The sequence below is a fragment of the Salmo salar genome, chromosome 01, assembly GCF_965601325.2.
Source record: "Salmo salar chromosome 01, fSalSal1, whole genome shotgun sequence".
NCBI lineage: Eukaryota > Metazoa > Chordata > Actinopteri > Salmoniformes > Salmonidae > Salmo > Salmo salar.
The window spans coordinates 68,947,699-68,966,246 of record NC_138291.1 but is presented as its reverse complement, the minus strand read 5'-3'; the positions used below and the strand labels follow the sequence as shown (position 1 = coordinate 68,966,246).

The 18,548-nt window shown below is 41.8% G+C and overlaps 1 protein-coding gene across 3 annotated transcripts in view; it reads left to right on the top strand.

The window, feature by feature from the left end:
* The window catches only part of LOC106607606 (serine-rich coiled-coil domain-containing protein 2), a 47,815-nt gene extending 31,706 nt beyond the window's left edge, over positions 1–16,109 (top strand). For 2 of the 3 annotated variants that reach the window (XM_014204729.3, XM_045721322.2), the window contains exon 7: positions 9,753–16,109. In XM_014204729.3, the coding sequence (XP_014060204.3) occupies positions 9,753–10,478 (726 nt within the window). In that variant the 3' untranslated portion in view covers positions 10,479–16,109. Of the gene's footprint in view, positions 1–5,623; positions 5,697–9,752 lie in introns of all 3 variants that reach the window. The other variant, XM_014204738.3, reaches the window with a different exon arrangement.
* The last annotated feature ends 2,439 nt before the right edge of the window (positions 16,110–18,548 follow it).

Sequence of the window (18,548 nt, the reverse complement as noted above, 5' to 3'; positions counted from 1 at the left end):
TGGATCTTCTTTGAGGAAGTAGGGGAGGAGCAAAAGGGCTGCAGTGATCTTCAGACGTTAAATTAGAGAGTGTGTAATAAAAAGGCTGGATTAAAGTAAATATAATTATAACGGCTGCATACTGTAAAGTCTACATGAGAAATGTCATGACAGATTATTGGGACCGAGGTCAGAGGAGCAGACTTAGTCAATTACATAACTAGAGATGGTGTAACGATCGTCTGGAAGAGGGGACCAAGATACAGCGCGGTAAGTTGTCATAATGATTTTTAATGATACACTTAAAAAAACAAACAGGGAAACCGAAAGCCAACAGTTCTGTCGATGCAAACCACACAACAGAAACAACTACCCACAAAACCCCAAAGGAAAACAGGCTGCCTAAGTATGATTCCTAATCAGAGACAACGATAGACAGCTGCCTCTGATTAGGAACCCTACTCGGCCCAAAACAAAGAAATACAAAAACATAGAAAAAGGAACATAGAACGCCCACCCAATGTAACACCCTGGCCTAACCAAAATAAAGAACAAAAAAACCCTCTCTATGGCCAGGGCGTTACAGATGGTCTTGTTATGCTGCTGGAAATGTGATGGAATAAACAATGTGGGAATAAACTATCCAAAGCCAGATTATTATGGTCTGGGTAGGCACAATGGTGTAAAAAGGTTATTAGTGTGTGAGTTAATGTGAGTAGGAAAATGGAAGCCTTCTTATATATCCCTTCCCTGTCTGGTCTCTCAATGAGGAATACTTTTGAATGAGCGCTGTGCACACATCCATGTATTGCCAGGTAGTCAGGCACACTATATATACAAACGTATGTGGAGACCCCTTCAAAATAGTGGATTCAGCTTTCAGGTGTATAAAATTGAGCACACAGCCATGCAATCTCCATAGACAAACATCGGCAGTAGAATGGCCTTACTGAAGAGCTCAGTGACTTTCAACGTGGCACCGTCATTGGAAAGAATGCATCCTACAAGTCAGTTCGTTAAATTTATGCTCAGCTAGAGCTGTCCCAGTCAACTGTAAGTGCTGTTATTGTGAAGTGGAAAAGTCCAGGAGCAACAACGGCTCAGCTGCGAAGCGGTAAGCCCACACAAGCTCACAGAACGGGACCGCCGAGTGTGAAGTGCGTAGCGCTTATTAAAAATCTTCTGTCCTCGGTTGCAACACTCACTACAGAGTTCCAAACTGCCTCTGGAAGCAACGTCAGCACAATAACTGTTCGTCTGGAGCTTCATGAAATGGGTTTCCATGGCCAAGCAGCCACACTAAGATCGCCATGCCAAGCGTTGGCTGGAGTGGTGTAAAGCTCACCGCCATTAGACTCTGGATCAGTGGAAACGCGTTCTCACGCTATACCATCTGGCAGTCTGACAGATGAATCTGGGATTGGCGGATGCCAGGAGAATGTTACCTGCCCGAATGCATAGTGCCAACTGTAAAGTTTGGTGGAGGAGGAATAATGGTTTGGGGCTGTTTTTTATGGTTTGGGCTAGGCCCCTTAGTTCCAGTGAAGGGAAATCTTAACGCTACTGCATGCAATGACATTCTAGATGATTCTGTGCTTCCAACTTTGTGGCAACAGTTTGGTAAAGGCCCTTTCCTGTTTCAGCATAACAATGCCCCCTTGCACAAATGAGGTCCATACAGAAATGGTTTCTCTAGATCGGTGTGGAAGAACTTGACTGGCCTCCACTGTGTCCTGACCTCACTGTGCTGTTGTGCGCTGCCAGACTCCGGCAGTGCAGTCAAGTTCAAATATGCTAAATCTGACATCATGATGTCATCACCATCGATGATTACTTGTCAAATATCGACGATGGCTGTCAAACATCGTCGATAGATGATGCAATCGTAAAATCGCCCAACCCTACTGTTAACTCAATGCAGTGATTAGAGTGACAGAGAGAGACAGAGTGTGTTTGTGCGTGCATGGAGGTGCAGGATAGATAGAGTACAGAGGCAAGGAGAAGATGCCTCTGAACAAAGGGCTTAGTAAACAGGGGAATGGCCTCATTAAAACAAACAAGCAAACAAGTGCTGGCAGGAAGACTAATCGAATGCAAAACCTTGTGTTTCATCAGGCCAAGACAAGAGGCTAATTACTGCTACACCCCCCTCTGTCTACCTCTCTCTCTCTCCTCCTCCAACTTTCTCTCTTTTATTTTTCTGTCTCTCTCCCTTCCTATTTCTTTCTTTAACTAAGCTGTAATCAGACACAATGCTCTTGTCATTCTGTCAGCAGGTTGGTTGTAGAGGGAGAGGGAGCAAGAGAGAGAGAGAGAGAGAGAGGCAATGACAGAACAGTTTGTGTCCAGCATTCTAATCTAGAATGATGGGTGGTTTTCACAGAGAGGTCCTGACAGTAGTCCACTATACCGCCTCTCTCTCCCACCCCCAGAGATTCCACACTCACTGCCCTACCCACAGCTACCACCAAAACTCTACTTTGAAAATGAACTTCATAATATCAGACAGGTGCAAATGTAATTGTGAGAACTATCAAAGTAAAAAGTAATGTACAGACCTTGGTTGTATGTCTTGTTATTATCCTCAGTCTAGCTGAAAGTCTTTCATGTAGTGGATGATTAGGTGAGTTAAAGTAAGATTTATCAAGCCAGCCATGACATCCTTCAGGACACTGCTAGCAGAGCTGCTAATGCCTTGACAACTTGTAATGAGCAATGACAACATGCTCCTCAAATAAGCACTCACACCAGCTTGTAAGATGAAAGGGGAAGCTAACGCTTTACTAGCATAACGGCTTATGCTTTGCTAACACTTCATTATGAGAAAATCAACAACAATATGCACAATTTATGAATGCTTCACACTGACATGTTAAGGGTGCTAATGACATCATGATGAAAGTCAAATCCATCTAATAACTCTGGTAGAGTTCAAGGTAGTTTATAGAGTTAGCCTACTTGTGTGTTTGATGGCAAGGGAAACTTTCCATACAAAACACCATTATGATTATTGCTAGTTCTTTGCTCGTACTTCCTAATGAAAGAGAATTCCATACTCCTCACATAAAGGGTTCCCCGTAGACCTGTCAGAGCTGGGAAGTAGCTACGTCTTCACACCAGAATGTAAGATGAAGACAGGAAAGCTCGCCCTGAGCTGAGACAGCCCAATGAAAATTCCAGCCACTGTCAGTGCTAGGCTCTCTTGCCCATTTCAAACCTTCCTTTCTGCAAATTAAGCCGTGGCAGGTGGCAGCATAGAAGGGTCCTGCTGTAATTGTGTAGTACAGAAAAAACAGGGAGGAAGTCGATCAGAAACCTCATTTTTCCTCCACTTCCCTCACTGCGGTTGTCTCTGAAATTGCTTGGGCATCCCAGAGAGTCCAGTCTCTCTCACTCTATGCCTATGCGTCCCTCTCGGTTTAAGGAGATGTGGCCAATTTAAGAGCAGGACCAAACAGTCAGGAGAAGGAGATTACCTGTTGACAGTCATCTCTGGTTAATGAAGAGCCTCCACTCTTCTTCTACACAGGATGCTTTTATCTTTATGCACAGTTTGGGTTTGTTCAGGTGGGATTGAGACGGTTATTGAGGACAGGCATTCACCCTCACACACAGACAAACAGTCGGTCTGATTCTTCAGCGCTAAATGTAATAGACTGTGGGAAAGAGAGTGAGTGAGAGAGACCGAGATGGAAAAGAAAGGAATGAGATATTGGAGGGAGGTTCGCATAAGAACCTCATGCATTTTCATTTGTATGCCTTTCTAAAAGGGAATATGTTTGCATTAATATCCTAGAGCAGGGAAATAGAGAGGAAGTGGTAAGCATGGTAACAGTGTGTGTTTTTTTCAAGCTCGTTGATGTCATACTTCCTACTCACACACTTGCTCACAACATTGCTAGATGTCTTGTGGAGTTCTGGGATTGTGTGTGTGTGTGGGGGGGTGTCTTTGTTTGTATGACAGTGTGTGTTCCTGTTTATATGTGCTGTTTGTGTACTGTATGTGTGCTGTATGGTGACTCTATACTCTCACATGTATAGGACCTGTCTCTATATGGATGTACAGTAACAGTCCAGTTTGGACACACCTACTAAGGGTTTTTCTTTATTTGTACTATTTTGTACATTGTAGAGTAATAGTGAAGACATCAAAACTATGAAATAACACATATGGAATCATGTGGTAACCAAAAAAGTGTTAAACAAATCAAAATATATTTTATATTTGAGATTCTTCAAAGTAGCCACCCTTTGCCTTGATGACAGCTTTGCATACTCTTGGAAATCTCTCAACCAGCTTCATGAGGAATGCTTTTCCAACAGTCTTGAAGTTATTCCCACATATGCTGAGGACTTGTTGGCTGCTTTTCCCTCACTCTGCGGTTCAACTCATCCCAAACCATCTCAACTGTGTTGAGGTCAGGGGATTGTGGAGGCCAGGTCATCTGATGCAGCAATCCATCACTCTCCTTCTTGGTCAAATAGCCCTTACACAGCCTGGAGGTGTGTTGGGTCATTGTCCTGTTAAAAACAAATGATAGTCCCACTAAGCGCAAACCAGATGGGATGGCATATCGCTGCAGAATGTTGTGGTAGCCATGCTGGTTAAGTGTGCCTTGAATTATAAATAAATCACTAACAGTGTCACCAGCAAAGCTCCCCCACAACATCACACCTCCTCCTCCATGCTTCACGGTGGGAACTACACATGTGGAGATCATCCGTTCACCTACCCTGCGCCTCACAAAGACACGGTGATTGGAAGCAAAAATCTCAAATTTGGACTCATCAGACCAAAGGACAGATTTCCACTGGTCTAATGTCCATTAATCATGTTTCTTGACCCAAGCAAGTCTCTTCTTCTTATTGGTGTCCTTTAGTAGTGGTTTCTTTGAGCAATTCAACATGAAGGCCTGATTCACGGAGTTTCCTCTGAACAGATGAGATGACTCTGTTACTTGAACTCAGTGAAGCATTTATTTGGGCTGCAATTTCTGAGGCTGTTAACTCTAAGGAAATTATCCTCTGCAGCAGAGGTAACTCTGGGTCTTCCTTTCCTATGGCAAACCTCATGAGAGCCAGTTTCATAATAGCGCTTGATCATTTTTGCGACTGCACTTGAAGAAACAAAGTTCTTAAAATGTTCCACATTGACTGACCTTCATGTCTTAAAGTAATGATGGACTGTCATTTCTCTTTGCTTATTTGAGCTGTTCTTCCAATAAATAGGCCTATCTTCATCATATCTGCGGCCTATACCACGCCTACCGTCACAACACAACTGATTGGCTCAAATTAGTTAAGAAAGAAATTCCACAAATGAACTTAACTTTTAACTGTTAATTGAAATGCATTCCAGTTGACTACCTCATGAAGCTGGTTGAGAGAATGCCAAGAGTGTACAAAGCTGTCATCAAGGCAAAACGTGGCTAATTTGAATAATCTAAAATATATTTTGATTTGTTTAACACTTTTTTGGTTACTACATGTTCCCATATGTGTTATTTCATAGTTTTGATTTCTTTGCTATTATTCTACAATGTAAAAAATAGTACAAATAAAGAAAAACCCTGGAATGAGTAGGTGTTTCCAAACCTTTGACTGGTACTATACGTCAAACCTCCTTTGTCTTTTCTCTGTGCAGGGTTTGCTGCCCACCCCCTTCTTCTCCCCCGGACAGGGTCCGCCCCGCACCAGCATGCCCCAGCGCAGACAGAGTGAGTCACTAACCCAACCTCCCCCCGGCCCCCCCTGTTGCCTTGTCTGCTTCCATTATCCCCTGTCTCTGCCCCCTTCTCTCCATCATTACTCTCTTCCTCTATGTCATCTACCCATTGCTTTCATCAGTGAAGGGGATGAGTGGTGTTCAGTTCATTCACCTGAACAAAGTGTGTGTAGGGAAATCAGTAGGTAGCATGGTTGAGTAAGCAAAAGCAGTGGGTAGTTTTTGTAAATTGACTTGGATCGTTATCTGACACCTCAGCGTAAAGTAACAAGCCTAGCTAATTACTTGGATGAGTTTATGACACCCGAATCAAGACCTCATCTTTTATCTACAGTACAATTAGTACATGGTAATAGTGAACAGTTGGTTGTTTATCATTTACTTTTAGCAAGTTCTTGAGACATTTTCATTTAAAATGAAGCAGACTAGCAATCACAGTGTGTAATGTCCGTCGTCAAAGGTAGACCAAGGCGCAGCGTGAGTTGGGTTCATCTTTCTTATTTATTTAAAGAAAGACACTGTGAACAAAATAAACAAACAAACGACAAAACAGTCCCATCAGGTACACAGACTTAACAGGAATCATTCACCCACAAAACTCAAAGGAAAAACAGGCTGCCTAAATATGACTCCCAATCAGCAACAACGATGTACAGCTGTTCCTGATTGGGAGCCATACCCGGCCGAAAAACAAAGCAATCCCAAACATAGAAAAACAGAACATAGAATGCCCACCCATGTCACACCCTGGCCTAACCAAAAATAGAGAACAAAAAATCCTCTCTATGGCCAGGGCGTTACACAGTGCAAATGTTGCCATTCTGTCCTACCAAACCCCACTATTATGAATACTATGTTTTCTGCTGATGAACTGAGGGTGACAGAGAAAAGGAGAAAAAAATAATGATAAATAAAGAGAGAAACTACATTGTTTTGATGTTTCTCTATGGGGCGCTGGTTGGGCATCATCCAAAGCATAACAGTAGGGAATGGGGGCACATTTCCACAACCACTGCAGTCTATTGGCTGTGTTAAATTAGATTTGACAATAATAATGTGGCAACCCCGCTGTCAATCAAAGGGTTGCATTTGTCGGGTTTGGCATCATTGACGCTTCAAGGTCCTAATTAAACTAGAGTCTTAGAACAGAGAGAGAGAGAGAAAGAGAGATATGTTCTAATGTAATATGCATGCAGGCATGTCATTAAAACATTGTGGAATTCAGGAGAGAGAAAAAAGTAAAGGGCAGAGTCAAGAGAGAAGTGAAGTGACTCATGTTTCTCAATGCAGTAATGTTGTTGTGGAGCTCCTGTTGTCAACGCTAGGCGTAAACAACTCGGTTGGGGTTTCTTGCTTGTACGATATTCGATATTAGAAAGGAGAAGTGTGGGTAGGAGTTAGGATCACATGAATACAGTAGATGCACTGGATAGCCAAATGCCCTGGCGATTGAGCTTGTTTGCAATTAACCATTTAACCCTTGAATTCAGGTGTGATGTAAGTGTGTCTGTCCTTTTCTGTGCTTGAATGGGAGACTGAGTCAGTATGATGAAGTGGTCAAGGTACTGACCACTTCATGTCATCACTCATTGATGCAAGTGCTCCTTTTCAGCTACCCAACTCTACCAAACTCTGTTAACCCTGTTTTAACAGTGTCTGTGCATGCGTGCATGGATGCGTGTGTCCTAGATGCGTGCGTGCATGTCTGTACTGTGCATATATGTAAATGTGTGTGTGTGTCTCTCTTCCTCTGTCAGTCTGCTTTCTGCTACTGTGTCTCATCTCCTATCTCTCTCTCATCCCAACTATAGAATGATTTCAGTGCCAATTTTATTTGAATTGCATAATTTTGAATTTGTATAAGGATATTGAATATTAATTTAATATTTGTGGATTCGTAATGTACAAATTGAATCATTGATTTCATAAATTGAAGAGCGTACTGTAAACTTACTCCGCAGCTAGCTTGATACTTTTAGATAGCTCAAACGGTTAGTACATTGACAAGGAGGGTGGTCATGTGTGTTTGCGAGGCAGAGGTCCTGAGTTCGAGAAGTCTTAGCTCTTTTTCATAATTGCTTATAGCCAACATTTTTGAAATTCTAGAGTCCCCCAAAAAATGTAAATTCAACATGCCACATTGGCTTCAGAATCCACCAGAAGCTTGTTTTCCACAGAACACGTTTGATTCTATCTGTTCTCTACCATTCGTGGCTGGCAAAGTACCAGGATGTTGTCTCAGGTTTTGAATCTGAATTTAAAGAACTGAATTTAAAAACTGAATCTGAATGCATCTGAAAAGTTGAATATATGAAATGTTGATAAACCTGAAATGATAGTATAATGACTCGCTAGGCGTGGCTGATAGGAAGGCATCGAGGAGGAACAGACAGAATTCCAACACACAGGGGCACAGCATAAACCAGGGTAGGCTGGCATATTTATTCAAATTAAAGGTTCACAAAGCTGGTTCTCAAACATTAACTGAAAACCCTCTCCCACTTTACTTAACTCAACCTAGAGTTAGCCTTAACTTTAAATAAAACAAGCTGGGCTGCTACCCAGCTTACCAACTTCACTTGTAGTCTGGTCACTTCTTCTTGCGGAGAACCCAATGACCAGGACTTCAAACAAATGCCTGTAGGGCTCAGCCTCCGGCGTCCACCAAGGGCTCCCCTTGTGCTGTACTACAGCAGCCCCTTAAAATGTGCAGTCTAACGAGGCAGAGTGGCCTCAGGTCTGGGCGTAGCCCTGCAGCCTACAATGCTGGTTGTGGGGCTTGACTGAAACTCTAAACAGTGGCTTTCCCCAGCCACGTCACCGAGGGCGCCACAATAGTTTGTAAACTTGACAATTAATGCAAAAATGATCAAAGACTCCAGTCACCCAAGTCATAGACTGTTCTCTCTGCTACTGCATGGCAAGCGGTACTGGAGTGTCAGTACCGTCCTTAACAGCTTCTACCCCCAAGCCATAAGACTGCTGAACAATTAATGGCCACTCGGACTATTTGCATTGACCCCCCCACTCCTTTGTTTTTACACTGCTGCTACTCGCTGTTTATATATCTTCCATATTGAAACTGATATATAAATATTGAATTTAAATATTCAATTAAATTTAAATATAATTTTTAAACTGAATGCAACATTCATTCAGTTTCAAATCATGAAAGACAAGTTGCATTTACGAATTCAATGATAAAATTGTGCATTACAAATACCAAAATATTACTTTCAAATTCAATATCTTAATACAAATTCAAAATGAATTTTTGTTGGTACTGAAATTACTCCATACCATCTCTCTCTCTCCTGCTCTTGGAATGCATTGTCAATGTTTTCTCCCTTTGCCTTTCCCACAATGCCTTTGGCAAGGAGTGGAGCACCTAGTACATTAAATCACTGCCAAAGCGTTGTACAGTAAGCGTTTCCGATCCCTCTAACCTCTACCCACCTGCATGCTGGCATGGCATGACATGGCACGATGAAAGCATGCCAGTGTTGATGTGCATCTGCATGCCGTGGGTTGATTTTGGAGTCTACCTAGTGTTCCTGCCAGACCTGCGATAACTATAGTTTTTAAATATGCTTTGTGGAAAGTAACTATTTTATGGGGGGAACAAATAATTACTTTGGAGGTGACTATTTTTATTAAGATCCCAAAAAATTACTACTTTTGAAAACTATTTGAATACAGATCTCAGAAAATGACTACTTTTTCAAAAATATTTCAATACAGATCTGAGAAAGCAACTACTTAAAAAAATATTTGAATACACATCTCAGAAAGTGAATACTTAAAAAGAATATTGGATTGAATGACTTTAACTAATGGTGGGTTGTGTCCAGAACAGAAACTATTGGATTAGCTGCCTTCAACTAAAGGCAGGGCTGTATCAGGAACTGCATAAATAGAATGAATAGAGCAAAAATGTATATTCCATTCTATCTGACAGAAGTTCATATGTGATGCACACAATATATTTATATCTCAACATTCTCAGTGAATTGATAGTAATGTGTTTATTTTTGTTTTTCACCCATAGCCACAAATACAGCCTTCCAGCCCCAGCCACCACGAGCACCTCACCCAAGAAAGACTAGTAAAAACAGCCCACACCGAGGGCCACAGTGACCCCCAGAGAGGGAGGAGGACCAGGGGAGATGGATCCCACTGCACAGACTCTGAACCACCCGCTGGAAGCCCGGCCATGGGTGTGGACACTCCACCAGTGCCTGACCCAGATGAATTGAGTGTGCTGCTTAGCACCCAGCTCAACATCCATGTCAGAGAGGGGCCTGGAACCACCCCCAGTCCCACCCAGGGGCTTGCTGAAGCCAGCAGCCCAACCCCAGGAGCTCTGTCCAGGCCAGAGGGAGGGCAGCGAGCCTCCCCACAGGGCCCTGGCTGCCCTCGAATCCTGCAGCCGCCACGCCTCCACAAGCGTGTGTCCATCCCGGCTCTGCCTCAGGGGGGCACTAATGGCTCTCTTCTTCGATCGGGCTCTTCAGCGCTGCTGGCCAACCACAGGACCAAGCAGCTGCCGCCTCCCTCCAGGGGCCTGACCTGCTTCAACTCTGATCCCCAGGCTGTGAGCCCGTCTCTGGACCACGGGGTGCTCGCTAAGCCCCGCGCTCTGGGGGTCAGGAGGGACCTTGGGAGAACCAGCCCTCCTAGCCCTAGTCTGGAAATGCCAGACCTGGGACTGCTCAGAGCCAGAGTCCTGGTTCCCCCCAGCCTCTCATGCATCCCCATGCCAAAGATCCACTGAAGAGTTCACATAATCAAACATGACATGTTATATACTGTATAACATCCCTCCTCTTCCACCTCCTCATGGTTCCTGCTCACCATGTGTGTGTCCATATGTGCGTGTGCCCACAGCTCCTTATGGACATTCAGGAACTGCCCTTAACTATTGTTTGAACTTCTGCTGAACTGAACAGAATATGTAGCATAGTCGTGTCTTAAAATTTACAAAATGTAAAGGTACAGTGCACATCTATTCAAAATGGCTCCCACAGGTTATGACTGAGATATACTGAAGGACTGTTTTATCCTTTATAAAATGTCCAGTCACTTGCTTAGCAGCCTTTTATTACACATTGTCTTATGCAGAAAAAGAATGACTAGCATTCATAGTTTCTCTTTGCTAATCTCTCACATGTACTGTACATGTTTTTTTAAAGAATGTTCCACTCAACTCTACTCAAACTCACATGGGTCCTTCCATTGAAACAGCAGCACATGGTTTGACTACAGGCTTACATGACCTCAGAAATGTTCAATTCCTCCCAGAGTGTAAAAAATAGAATGAAAGAAAAAAAGCAGATTGGGGAAAGAAATAAGGAGTGGAGTTTTCTGCTTAAACAGGAAATGGGTTGAAAGAACAATCGTTGACTAGAAAGTTTTAAGTATTTCCTCTAGAGTATGTCCTTCCACTAAACTCCCTGATGTACCTCTTTCAGACCAAGTGACAGGCACCACTAACTCCCTGATGTACCTCTTTCAGACCAAGTGAAAGGCACCACTAAACTCCCTGATGTACCTCTTTCAGACCAAGTGACAAGTACCACTAACTCCCTGATGTACCTCTTTCAGACCAAGTGACAGGTACCACTAAACTCCCTGATGTACCTCTTTCAGACCAAGTGACAGGCACCACTAAACTCACAGTGAACTCCTGAACCCTGAGTAACATAGGTTTACCATATAGTATCTACTAGATAGTTTTGGTTCGGTAATGGACTGATTAAGACAACATTATTGAACATCACTTCATTACATTTAGGCTACTTTAGATACTATTATTTAAAGATTTAGCACCCATAATTCGACCACAAAGGATTAAGATAACTTTTTTTTTAAGTACGCACATACAGTCACACAAGGAATCTTTGCTCAAGCATAAACACAATTACAACTCTCGCACAACTCCCCTGAATTAAACACAGTTCATCTTGAAGTCCTGTTCCATCTTGTGTGTGTGTGTGTGTGAGACCAGGTTTCCATCCAGCCTTTTTATGCAAGTAAAGTAAATGTCAGATAAAAAATGTAATGACAGGAATGATAAAAACTTTCCAAATGTCGACAAAACTAAATACGCTAGACAAGATGGGATTATTTTGGGTCGGTAAAATTATTTATGTGAGAAATGTCTGTTGACACACTTTTATGCCAAAATATGTACAGTTGAAGTCGGAAGTTTACATACACCTGAGCCAAATACATTTAAACTCAGTTTTTCACAATTCCTGACATTTAATCCTGGTAAAAAATTCCCTGTCTTACGTCAGTTAGGATCACCACTTTTATTTTAGGAATGTGAAATGTCAGAAAAATAGCAGAGAATGAGTAATTTTAGCTTTTATTTCTTTCATCACATTCCCAGTGGATCAGAAGTTTACATACACTCAATTAGTATTTGGTAGCATTGCCTTTAAATTGTTTAGCTTGGGTCAAATGTTCCGGGTAGTCTTCCACAAGCTTCCCGCAATAAGTTGGGTGAATTTTGGCCCATTCCTCCTGACAGAGTCGGTGTAACTGAGTCAGATTTGTAGGCCTCCTTGCTCGCACACACTTGTTCAGTTCTGCCCACACATTTTCTATGGGATTGAGGTCAGGGCTTTGTGATGGCCACTCTAATACCTTGACTTTGTTGTCCTTAAGCCATTTTTTCCACAACTTTGGAAGTATGCTTGGGGTCATTGTCCATTCGGAAGACCGATTTGCGAACAAGATTTAACTTCCTGACTGATGTCTTGAGATGTTGCTTCAATATATCCATATAATTTTCCTACCTCATGATGCCATCTATTTTGTGACGTGCAGCAGTCCCTCCTGCAGCAAAGCACCCATGATCCTGCCCCCCTGTGCTTCACGGTTGGGATGGTGTTCTTCGGCTTGCAAGCCTCCCCCTTTTTCCTCCAAACATAATGATGGTCATTATGGCCAAACAGTTCTATTTCTGTTTCATCAGACCAGAGGATATTTCTCCAAAAAGTACGATCTTTGTCCACATGTGCAGTTGCAAACCGTAGTCTGGCTTTTTATGGTGGTTTTTCAGCAGTGGCTTCTTCCTTGCTGAGTGGCCTTTCAAGTTATGCCGATATAGGGCTCGTTTTACTGTAGATATAGATACTTTTGTACCTGTTTCCTCCAGCATCTTCACAAGGTCCTTTGCTGTTGTTCTGGGATTGATTTGCACTTTTTGCACCAAAGTAAGTTCATCTCTAGGAGACAGAACGCGTCTCCTTCCTGAGTGGTATGCTGGCTGCGTAGTCCCATGGTGTTTATACATGCGTACTATTGTCTGTACAGATGAACGTGGTACCTTCAGGCATTTGGAAATTGCTCCCAAGGATCAACCAGACTTGTGGAGGTCTACAATTTTTTTCTGAGGTCTTGGCTGATTTCTTTTGAGTTTCACATGGTGTCAAGCAAAGAGGCACTGAGTTTGGCCTTGAAATACATCCACAGGTACACCTCCGATGAACTCAAATTATGTCAATTAGCCTATCAGAAGCTTCTAAATCCATGGCATCATTTTCTGTAATTTTCCAAGCTGTTTAAAGGCACAGTCAACTTAGTGTATGTAAACTTCTGACCAACTGGAATTGTGATACAGTGAATTATAAGTGAAATAATCTGTCTGTAAACAATTGTTGGAAAAATTACTTGTGTCATGCACAAAGTTGATGTCCTAACGGACTTGCCAAAGCTATAGTTTGTCAACAAGAAATTTGTGGAGTGGTTGAAAAACTAGTTTTAATGACTCCAACCTAGGTGTATGTAAACTTACGACTTCAACTGTATATAATGAACATCATATTGAACGAGTCACGCGATGTCATGTTGTGTGGTCCTCCCACTACAACTCTTCTGGAAGGTATGCAGTTTATTAGGCTACAGATGAAATATGTAATGGTTTACTTCACCTGGTGGTGAAAGTGGTGTTGAGCAAGGTGATGAGCTTGATACTCTTTTCCAATAAATATCAATGGTCTTTTTCTGGTGATATGATCATCGATGCTTGGCTGCCGTTTGACAAATAAAAATGATCTCTCTTTTGTCCATAATAATCTCATCATGTAGGCTATAACCGCACTGTATCTGCGAGTTGTTGGCTAGAGTGGGCTCACTTGCTATATAACACAACATTTTTTGTAAGAAAACCATCAGTAGAGTTGAAAGTGCGATGGAAACACATTTCATTTCGGTACATGGGAATTTAACTGCAAAATGTATTTTTACGTGCACTACATCATCACACAACCTTTTATCCACAACAAGTCAATTTGATGGAATCACATCTCTGGTGGGAAAATGCGCATATTGTTTTTATTCAGATTTTAGAATATTCACATGAAAATCTGTCGCCAGTTGGATGGAAACCTAGCTTGTGTCTGTTTTGTGTGAGAGAGAATATTTGTGTTTGCCATGGTGAGATGTCTTCCCATGCCATACGGACCTGTCAGTCAACACTGCTTGGTAATGCCAAACAGATAAATCGATAAGAGAGAGAGAGAGAAAGAGAGAGACAGAGAGAGATGTGTGGTACGGTCCGGAGAATAGCCCAAAAGTCTCACCCCGCTGTGTGTGTCTCTAGATACACAAATCTGGCAGTGGGTGTGTGTGAGAGATGTATAATATATGCCAACAGACCACAGAAATCATGCTAGGGAGGAAGGGTAGTGCTGTTCTGTCCATCAGCCATTCAATAGCTTTCATCAATAATTCTAAAGCAGGAGTCTAGCTAGCTCAGGGGTGTCCAACAGGTCGATCTCGCAGCCCGCCTGGGAGTAACTCGCCAAACAAACTGTGTAATCACAAACGGTCATAAACAAATCTCACAAAATATCAGACACTGCGAGGTCCCGGGTACTATCCAATCAAAGCCACATTGTCTTTATTCCACAGCTGGTTAGCAACAATTGGCATAGAAAGCAAAACATAACACAATATTTGCCAATTCATTTCCATCAATCTTGCCCCTGTCTGTGTGGTGCACGCATTTGTCGATCACCTTTTCTAGCCAGTTAGCGATGCTAATGATAGCCGTATTGAGTGTAGACATAAACGCTTTTCCCAAAACCTTTCTCTATTAAATGTTACTTGAAAAGTAAGTCTACCAGACACAATGGTATCATGATTATTTGTATCAACTGGGTAGGCATTTGTTTTGCAAACTCTGCCATGATGTGCAGTAGACCTACATCAACATCGCTAGCCAAACACATTCCTCTATTGCTAGGTGCACATTCAAACATTTATATTTGTAATTTTTTTGTCAAAACCTCAACATTTTTTATTCTGATGTGATTTATATATTGGCATGGACTCTAAACATCCAATTTTGTGGGTCCTCTATAAGTAATTGTAATTTTGAGAGTGAAACAGAAAAGGATAGAAAGGAAATACAAATAAATTAGTAGCTCGCAACATTTTAAAAGTAGCTCTAATGTCAGAAAATGTTGGAGACCCCTGAGCTAGCTAAACCACAACAAAGAGCCCTAAGCTGCAGTAAAACAAGTTCAATGAATTTGCCATTTCTAGCACATTCTCTTTAGTAGAGAAACGAACTGCCTGTTTTGTACATTGTGTTAGTTAATGGGACACCGAAGGGACATAGCTGCCTGCCTATCATCATTAGGATAGTATACTTAACTGTTTTGTAGTTATTGCTAAAGAATACTGATTTAATGCAATTGAGCAGGTTAAATTTAGGACAGGGTTGTCCCCTCTGCTGTTTTGATGTCTGTCCAGGTTTTGGGCTTACACTGATCACATGTCTAACAACATGGTTAGTTAATTCATATTCGTAAGTCTACCTGCACTATTTATGCAACAGGACTGCAGTTCCCTCGTGTTTCCCCACTACTTACACATATACCACTATTATTTACACACCCCTTACCTCATCTGTAGCAACATTTTACACAGCTTTTAGCTCATTTGTTGATTAATTACTTACTATGGTGTAATTGCAACCTTAGAGAGAGGTATTTGTTTGTCTTAAATATTCATAAAAACAATACATTTCTAGTTCCTGTATTTCATGTCGAATCACTTATCAGCTCCATCCTGCTGTATTGCATTGTCCCATACTCTATTGAATTAGGAACTATATTAACCGATATCGATACTGATATTGAATCAACACTATGTCTAACAACTGTTGCTAAACTTTATGCAAATGCATAAGAAAAAGTCAAAAGCTTAGCTATTCAGAGATGCACTTTAAATGATGTAGGTGAAGCTGAAAGAGCACTAAACTGGAAATAGGCTACTCATTTTTTTACTAGATTTTTGGTCATGTTATTCTTTCTCCCTGTTTGTACTGCACTGACATTCTCTCTCAGCAAGGTTGTGCGAGACCACAATAAAGGCTCTACCAAACCTGCCAAGTCTGTTTGTCATTTACCTCTGGTCAAGCAGCGAAAGATGTCAGGTTCTTGTTTTGCAGGATTGCACTTTTTCATGCTTTAAAGCTGGTAGCATCAAACCCTGTTAATGTGGGCCATTGTTGTCTGTTGCTCGTTTTCATCCTGACCTTGTCATCAACTGATTCAGACCTGCCATGCCAGATATGTGGATGTCAAGTGACATTCATTGATGTAATACTATGGGGTCAATTTCACGCCATATGTATTCAAAATAAAATAAATCGTGAACATGAAAATTAAAGTTTAGAATGTACACATTATATTTTCGGGGACGGGTGAAATAATGGATGTTGAAATCAAAAACCAAACAATTGAAAGCAAAATGTATAGAATTGTAAACAAAAATAAGACATCAAAATCAAAACCCCCAAACTTGTAAGGAAATGAATTTAAGGCCATCATCCCGGAGTAACTTCTTCACTGTTGAAGTTGAGACTTGTGTTTTGCGGGTACTATTTAATGAAGCTGCCAGTTGAGGACTTGTGAGATGTCTGTTTCTCAAACTAGACACACTATTGTACTTGTCCTCTTGCTCAGTTGTGCACCGGGGCCTCCCACTCCTCTTTCTATTCTGGTTAGAGCCAGTTTGTGCTGTTCTGTGAAGGGAGTAGTACACAGCGTTGTACGAGATCTTCAGTTTCTTGGCAATTTCTCACATGTTACAGTTGACTGGGGCAGCTGTATTTCTCAATTTCTCACATGCTATTCGCCTTAATTTCTCAGAACAAGAAATAGACTGACGAGTTTCAGAAGAAAGTTCTTTGTTTCTGGCCATTTTGAGCCTGTAATGCTCCAGATACTCAACTAGTCTAAAGAAGGCAAGTTTTATTGCTTCTTTAATCAGACCAACAGATTTCAGCTGTGCTAACATAATTGCAAAAGGGTTTTCTAATGATCAATTAGCCTTAAAAAATGATGAACTTGGATTAGCTAACACAACGTGCCATTGGAGCACAGGAGAGATAGTTGCTGATAATGGGCCTCTGTACGCCTATGTAGATATTCCATAAATATCAGCTGTTTCCAGCTACAATAGTCATTTACAACATTAACAATGTCTACAATGTATTTCTGATCAATTTTATTTTATTTTAATGGACAAAAAAATAGCTTTTCTTTCAAAAACAAGGACATTTCTAGGTGACCCGAAATTTTTGAACGGTAGTGTAGATCGAGAGAGAGAGATACATACAGAATGTGCAAGCTATCATTCTAAAGGTTTATCTCTGAGTCCAATGTGTACTGAGCTCCAGGTTGTGCAGAAGGCATGTTTTAAATATACTGAACAAAACTATAAATGCAACATGCAACAATTTTAAAGATTTTGCTGAGTTATTGTTCATATAAGGAAATCAGTCAATTTAAATACATTCATTAGCCCCTAATCTATGGATTTCCCATGACTGGGCTCCCACTGGGGAGCCCACAGGTGAAGAAGACAGATTTGGAGGTCCAGAGCTGGCGTGGTTATACGTGGTCTGCGGTTTTGAGTCTGTTTGGATGTACTGACAAATTCTTTAAAATTACATTGGAGGCTGCTTATTCTTAAAATGAAAGATTTATGTGCTTGTATAAAGCAAAATACACTATTTAGACGAAAGTATGAGGACACCATTTCAAATTAGTGGATTCGACTATTTCAGCCACACGGTTGCTGACATGTATATAAAATTGAGCACATAGCCATGCAATCTCCATAGTCAAACATTGGTCTTACTGAAGAGCTCAGTGACATTCAACGTGGCACAGTCATAGGATGCACCTTTCCAACAAGTCAGTTTGTCAAATTTAGAGCTGCCCCAGTCAACTGTAAGTGCTGTTATTGTGAAGTAGAAACATTTAAGAGCAACAACAGCTCAGCCACGAAGCTCACAGAACGGGACTGGCGAGTGCTAAAGCACGCTGCGCATAAAAATTGTCTGTCCTCGGTTGCAACACTCACTACCGAGTTCCAAACTGCCTCTGGAAGCAACGTCAGCACAATAACTGTTCGTCGGTAGCTTCATGTAATGGGTTTCCATGACTGAGCAGCCGCACACAAGCCTAAGATCACCATGTGCAATGCCAAGCGCCGGCTGGAGAGGTGTAAAGCTCGCCGCCATTGGACTCTGGAGTGACGCTTCACGATATGGCACTCCGATGGACAAATATGGGTTTGGCGGATGCCAGGAGAAGGCTACCTGCCCGAATATATAGTGCCAACTGTAAAGTTTAGTGGAGGAGGAATAATGGTCTGGGGCAGTTTTTCATGGTTCGGGCTCACCAATGCTCTTGTGGCTGAATGGAAGCAAGTCCCCTCAGCAATGTTCCAACATCTAGTAGAAAGCCTTCCCAGAAGAGTGGAGGCTGTTATGGCACCAAAGTGGGAACCCACTCCATATTAATGCCCTTGATTT